The sequence below is a fragment of the Capra hircus genome, chromosome 7 (genome assembly GCF_001704415.2).
Source record: "Capra hircus breed San Clemente chromosome 7, ASM170441v1, whole genome shotgun sequence".
Taxonomy (NCBI): domain Eukaryota; kingdom Metazoa; phylum Chordata; class Mammalia; order Artiodactyla; family Bovidae; genus Capra; species Capra hircus.
Window position 1 is genome coordinate 99,233,398 of NC_030814.1, and position 7,805 is coordinate 99,241,202.

Genomic DNA, 7,805 nt, shown 5'->3' on the forward strand with positions numbered 1-7,805 from the left:
CTTATTCCTGCTGACATCCTTAAAGTTGCTACATTTAAAAGGCCACATCATATCCGCATACACCTGTGAAGATATGGCTCACCCAGAAATTATCAGAGAGGAGTCCTCATTTCAGTGATCCAGTTTCTTCCTTGGATGATAGATGAAGTAAAAATCTCTGACCCAGAAAGTGTAGGGAGATGGAGCCTCTCATGGCGGTTCTGAAAGGTGCATTTGTATTTCTTCATCACCTAAGTTTGGTCTTGTATTCTCATGTAAATGTAGGGAAAGAGTTCACATTTTTAGTGTTCATCTTCAAGGGCTGAATTCCCACAGAGCCTAATTAAATATCTTATTGCTTCCTGAAATCATGAGAGAGTTGGTTCTTTAAAGACTAAGGGAGGAAAAAAATGTGTAAATTGTTTTGCCAATTTTGACTCTTGGGAAGCAATTATGAATCTCCATATATTTCTTCTATCTCATTAGAGTCTTTTTTCTCCCAGGAAGAGCCCATCTCTTTTTAGATATGATCTCTGGAGTGCAAAGTATCTGTAATGAACTGTTATATCCATCTCTGGGATGCATCTCCTTTTGCAAAGAATTAAAGAAAATAATTGAACATCATTAACTGAAGTTTCAGGATATTGCTGAAATGCTTCCAAGCATTTGTACACACACACACCCACATCCACACACACGCACACACACACACACACACACACCAACACAGGCATTCAAGTATGTTTCAATGAATTATTGGTGGATTTTTTTGAAAGGGAAGTTATTAAGTAAGAAGGAATAAAAATAATAGCATTTTGATTTTGAAATAGAGGGATCCTGGGACATCAAAAAGGAAGAAAGAGCAACAGAAAGAATACAAATATGATTCTCACTGTTTCTGAGGCAACATCAACTTCTTTACTTTATCCATGTGCTCTGGCTTAATTGCTCAGTCGTGCCTGACTCTTTGTGACCCTATGGACTATAGCCAAGCAAGCTCCTCTGTCCGTGGGACTTTTCAGGCAAGAAAACTGGAGGCGTTGTCATTTCCTCCTTCAGCGGATCTTACTGAGGGTTAGAACCTGAGTCTCCTGCATCCTCTGCTTTGTGGGTGGATTCTTTACCGATACATCATTTGGAAAGCCACGTCCTTTGCTGATTTGGACTTTCCAGAGAAAACAGTTCCCTGGTGGCTCGGTGGTAAAGGATCTGCTTGCCAATGCAGGAGATGCAGGAGACTAGGGTTTGATCCATGGGTGGGGAAGATCTCCTGGAGGAGGAAGTGGCAACCCACTCAAGTATTCTTGCCTGGAAAATCTCATGGACAGAGGAGCCTAAGGGATTGTAGTCAATGGGATCACAAAGAGTCAGAGAGGTCTTAGCAACTAAACAACAATAACATTCTAACTGCAGATCCTGCTATTCTAACTCTGATGAAATTATTACCCCTAGGTTTGGCTAGACTATATTTCTGGACTTTATTCTATCAGTGAGTCACTCTTGTCAACTTTAAAGATAAAGTTAACTTAAAGTTAAGACTGCTCCTATGTCTCTTTGATATAGCCCCATTATGGTGGAATATTTTCTTTAATACTTCCTTAAAGATAAAGTTAAGACAGCAAGTTTCATCACTTCTTTGCTTCTAGTAGTCCAGTGTCTTCAGATTAAAAAGAAAATGAAAACCTCAGTCTACTGGAGGTGCATTTAAATAATTCTGATTCTGCTAAAAATGACGTCTTATTTTAGTGGCAATTAAATAATGTTTTCCACACAAGATGTAAATCACTAAATCACTTGACCTCTATGTTCTGTTCTAATCTTTAAACAACCAAAAGCTCACCTAGAGAGTCTGATTCCAATAACCCATCAATGTTCTTTTAGAGAATGTTACCAAAGGTGGGGTGGGGGGTGGGTTGGTGGGGAGGGGACAGCAGTGGGCTCAATTTGACCCATACACTGAAGTGTTCCAGCCTATGATCTACAGTTAACTATAAGAATATAGATACATCTTGAAAACATGAGTGAAAAACAAAACAATTTTCTGAATCATACATACAGAGTGATGCCATTTACTTCACAAAACATAAAATTAAGCATTTAAAAGTATACAATCCAGTGACAGTACATTCATAATGTTCAACCTCATGTCTATCTAGTCCAAAGCATTTTTATCACCCTCAAGAAAACTCAGTACACACTAGCTTTCCTTTTTAATTTTCACATTCTCCCAGCCTCTGAAAATAACTAATTTTCTTTTTGTTACTATGGATCTGCCTCTTTGGGGTATTTCATATAAGTACAATCACACAATATTATGTTAGTTTCTGGCTTTTTTCACTTAACATGATGTATTTGAGATTTGCCCATGTTGTGGAACATATTTTTTTCCCCAATAGTCATGTATGGATGTGAGGGTTGGACCATAAAGAAGCCTGAGCACCGAAGAATTGATGCTTTCGAACTGTGATGCTGGAGAAGACTCTTTTGAGTCCTTTGGACAGCAAGGAGATCAAACAAGTCAATGCTAAAGGAAATAAACCCTGAATATTCGTTGGAAGGACTGATGCTGAAGCTGAAGCTCCAGTACTTTGGCCACCTGATGTGAAGAGCTGACTCACTGGAAAAGACCCTGATGCTGGGAAAGATTGGAGGTGAAAACAGAAGGGGATGTTAGAGGATGAGATGGTTAGATAGCATCATTAATTCAATGGACATGAATGTGACTAAAACTCTAGGAGATAATGAAGGACAGGGAAGCCTGACATGCTGCAGTCCATGAGGTCACAGAGTCAGATACAGCTTAGCAAGTGAAGAACAGTGTGTTATCAGCAGCTTATATTTTACTGTTGATAACATTTCATCATATGGATATACCAAATTTTCTTTAATGATGTATTAACTTGTAGATATTTGGCTAGACATTTGGATGGACATTCTTTTGTCAGTGGATATTTTCCACAACATTGAGATGTCCAACTTTATTCTTTAGATCTTTGGAGAAGGAAATGCTCCTCAGAGATGGATAGGGCAATCATGGAGTACTCTGCATATTAGAGATCACACCTAAAGAAAAGTAACTTCCTTCTGGGAGGGAAGAGTCCAGTGGGATAAGAAATGTACATGAGTTCCAAAGATATATACCAAGGTTCAAAACTCTCACAAGTATGTATTCTATAGTTATTTCCTCCAGAGGACAAGGTCTCTCAGAGAGTAAATGATTAAAACAAAAACAAAAACAAAAACCTCATTATTGAAACTCTTGTGAATTCATCCCCTAAAGTTACAGAAACTGTAAATGTTTCTGCTACATTCCCTTAGGACTACTCTACTAATATCAGATGGTGAGAAAACTCAACAGTGTCTTCCAGGAGCTTATGAGTGGGTCCATCTTGCTACCCTTGCTGAGCGTAGAGCCACCAACCCCAGCCATCATCCAAGAGAGAAACTGGATCACTGAATTCAGGCTGTTACCTGATAATTTCTGGGTGAGGTACAGAATTTTCACAGGTGTTGGGGGATGTGGTATAGCACAAGGGACTCCTTTTCTTGGTAGTAACCTTGGGGGCAATCCACAGAGACAAGTAAAACCTTAATGATACAAAGCCCTGTGGCGCTACTGGTCCTGATTCCAGATAGAGATTCCATATGCACTAAAATAACTTTTTTCTTCAATCTGTCTCCTCTGGTTGCTGGTTCTCTCTCAGAGCATTTCCTCTGGCCTCACTCCTTCTTCTTCTTCCTCACTGATGGAAATATACATCTAATCTCATTCCACTACTTGTCCTTTCAGATGTTCAACAAATTTTTATTTAGTAATTACTGTATGTTAGGCACCAAGCTGTATTCTAGAGTTGAAGGAAACAATGAAAACATTGTTTCTTCTCTCAAGGAGATTGCAGCTTAAACAAGGGTAAGAGACATGAAAAGAAAGCTATACCCTAAGCCAGTGCTGTAATCCTGGTGCAGTGGATGTGAAAGTGTTTGATTTTTTCTGAGGCTATTAATGAAGGCTTCACAAGCAAGCACATACTTTTACTGAACTTTAAATTGGGCTTGAATTCTTCCAGTGGGGAAAGGGTGTGAGGTGGCATGGGAAAAATGCGGAGATTAATTAAATTGTAAAGTGTTTTAGGAAATTGCAAATAGTTCTTAATATTGGACCAATAATGAGGGCCAGGAAAGAAAACTGAAAGCATGAATTGGGCCAGTGAAGCAGCAGGCTGATAATAGAGACCTTATATTTTCATTATTGAATCGATACTTAATTCTTTTTTTAATTAAAAAAATTTATTTTATTGGATGGATGGCATGTGAGATCTTAGGTCCCTGGCCAGGGATGGAACCCCATGCTCCTGCAGTGGAAGCCCAGGTCTTAACCACTGGACCACCAGGGCATGCTAAGTTGCTTTAGTCATGGTTGAAACTTTGTCAGGCTTCTCTGTCCATGGGATTTCTCATGAAATACTGAAGTGGGTTGTCAAGAATACTGGAGTGGGTTGTCATGCCCTTCAGGGGAATCTTCCTGACTCCAGAGGTTGAACCTGCATGTCTTACATCTCTTGCATTGGTAGGTGGGTTCTTTACCACTGGAGCCACCTGGGAAGCCAGTCCTGATAATTCTAAAGTTAGGGGAGTCAGGGCAAGATTTATAGCGGATGGTGCTCATGATCAGCTCACTCTGTGTAAAGATCACTCAGGTCAATGTGAGCAACAGAGTATTAAAGCTGTCAAAGCCATTTATAGATGATGAGTGGAAATAGAAAAATGGAGGTAGGATTGTGAGGTGGGAAACATATCTGTGAGTGATTGAAACAGTATGTCTGAAAATTCACTGATTAATAGTAGTCATACAAGGGCATGTATATTAGTTGTTTTATTTCTATCGTGCATTGCTCAGTTGCTTCAGTCATGTCCGACTCTTTGCAACTGTATAGACTGTAGTCCACTGGGTTCTTCTGTTCATGGTATTCTCCAGGCAAGCATACTGGAGTGGGTTGCCATGCCCTCCTCTAGGGAGTCTTCTTGACCAAGGGATGGAATCCACGTCTCCTGCATCTCCTGCATTGGCAGGCAGATTCTTTACCCACTGAGGCACCCAGGAAGCCCTTTTCTTGCAATAACGTTATACAATTGAATGTCATTGTTCCAATTTTATGGGTAAAGAATGTGAGACTCACTGCAGTGATATTGCTTGTCCAAGGCAAGTATTAGTTGTTGGCTTTGTGTTACACGTTCTCTACAAAACAGAGGAAGTTCCTATACTCAATCTACTGCAGGTTTATTATTATGAATGTGTTTTGGGTTTTGTCAACTGCTCTTTCTACATCAATTGATATGATTTCTCTTCATTAGCTTGTTGACATAGTAGATTAAATTGATTTTCAAGACAGCAAAAAAGACCCAGATGTGTATAGCGGACTTTTGGACTCAGAGGGAGAGGGAGAGGGTGGGATGTTTTGGGAGAATGGCATTGAAACTTGTATACTATCATGTAAGAATCGAATCGCCAGTCTATGTCCAATGCAGGATACAGCATGCTTGGGGCTGGTGCATGGGGATGACCCAGAGAGATGTTGTGGGGAGGGAGGTGGGAGGGGGGTTCATGTTTGGGAACGCATGTACCCCCGTGGTGGATTCATGTCAATGTATGGCAAAACCAATACAGTATTGTAAAGTAAAATAAAGTAAAAATAAAAATTAAAAAAAAAATAAAAACGTGAGGTTATGAACAAAATTTAAAGTTAACACTATTGTTAACTGAAGGAAGGAATAGATTACATTTATTTTCAAATTTTGAACCCACCCTGCATACCTGGAATAAATTCTCCTTGGTCTTGGTATAATATTCCCTCTATTGTTTGTTTTGATTTGCTAATATTTTGTTGAGGACCTTTGTACCTATATTTGTGAGTTATACTGATCTGCAGTTTTCTTTTCCTGTAATATGTCTACCTAGTTTTCTGTTAGTTAAGGCTGGCTTTACAGAATGAATCAGGAAGTATCCTAACTGCTTCTACTTCCTGGAAACATTGTGGGGAACTGAAATAATTTCTTTCTGAAATCATTGCTAGAATTCACTATCATTTCAGCAATGTTTTAAAAATAACTGTTTCACCTATCAAAATATTTTCCCATGTCCCTAAATTTTGAAAAAAAAGAAAAAGCTTTAAAATGTTTTACTTTAATTCTATTGATTTTACTAAATGTATTTAAAATTATTTATTGACTTTTATTTAAACTGATAAATAGTAGTGTGAGGATAAATGGTAGTGTGAGGCTGTGAATAATTTTAGGTCATAAAGATTGAAAATATTTATCTAGTTGGGTATTCATATTATTACTGTTGGGGGCATTTAGGAAGCTATAAGATGAATGCATAATACTGCCAGCACCCAATAGAGAAGGCAATGGCACCCCACTCCAGTACTCTTGCCTGGAAAATCCCATGGGTGGAGGAGCCTGGTAGGCTGCAGTCCATGGGGTTGCAAAGAGTCGGACATGACAGAGCGATTTCATTTTCACTTACTGAAGAACATCTTGCTTCCTTCTCTGTTAATTTCTTGATGGCTTCTTTTAGCTAAATTTGCACTGTTCCTGTTTCTGTTTCTGCAGTTTCACTGGCTACATGGAACCAGGAAACCAAACTCGTATTTCAGAGTTTATCCTCCTGGGACTCTCAGAAGAGGTATTATTGCAGCCTCTCCTCTTTGGGCTCTTCCTGTTCATGTACCTGGTCACCTTCATTGGGAACCTTCTCATCATCCTGGCCATTATCACTGACTCCCACCTCCACACACCCATGTATTTCTTTCTCTTCAACCTATCTTTTTCAGACATCTGTTTCACCTCTACCACCATCCCAAAGATGCTGTGGAACATCCAGACTCAGAGTCAAGTTATCACCTATGAAGGCTGCATCGTACAGATGTATTTTTTCATGCTTTTTGGGATATTAGACAACATCCTCTTGACTGTGATGGCTTATGACCGGTTTGCAGCCATCTGTCACCCATTGCAGTACATGATCATCATGAACCCTAAGTTTTGTGACCTCTTGCTTCTGACATCCTGGTTAGTGAGTGTCCTCGACTCTCTGTTACATGCTTTAATGATTTTGCGACTCTCTTTTTGCACAAAATTGGAAATTCACCATTTTTTTTGTGAACTTTACGAGGTTGTTCAGCTTGCTTGTTCTGATACTTTCCTCAATGACCTGATGATATATTTTGCAAGTGGAGTTCTGGTTATTGTTCCACTCACTGGTATCCTTTTTTCTTACTCTAAGATTGTATCCTCTATTTTGAAAATTTCATCCACAAGGGGCAAGTATAAAGCATTTTCCACGTGTGTGTCTCACCTCTCAACCGTCTCCTTGTTCTATGGTACAAGCCTTGGGGTATATCTTAGCTCTGCTAGCACACAAAACTCCAGGGCAACTTCAATAGCCTCAGTGATGTACACTGTGGTCACACCCATGCTGAACCCTTTTATCTACAGTCTTAAAAACAAAGACATAAAGCAAGCCCTTAAAACACTCTTCAGTAGAGAAACATTCTTGGTATAAGGGAAGTATTTGTCTGAAGATAGAGACTTTTTCATGAGTAACAGTTCTCAAATCCCTGCTGCTGCTGCTAAGTCGCTTCAGTCGTGTCCAACTCTGTGCGACCCCATAGACATCAGCCCACTAGGATCCACCGTCCCTGGGATTCTCCAGGCAAGAACACTGGAGTGTGTTGCCATTTCCTTCTCCAGTGCATGAAAGTGAAAAGTCAAAGTGAAGTCGCTCAGTCGTGTCCGACTCTTAGTGACCCCATGGACTGCAGCCC

General features: G+C 39.7%; 1 protein-coding gene across 1 annotated transcript; it reads left to right on the top strand.

Moving 5' to 3' along the window:
* LOC102177516 (olfactory receptor 7A17-like) lies at positions 6,605–7,543 on the top strand. The gene has a single exon (XM_005701630.2). It carries the CDS (start codon positions 6,605–6,607, stop codon positions 7,541–7,543), a length of 939 nt encoding a protein of 312 aa, XP_005701687.2.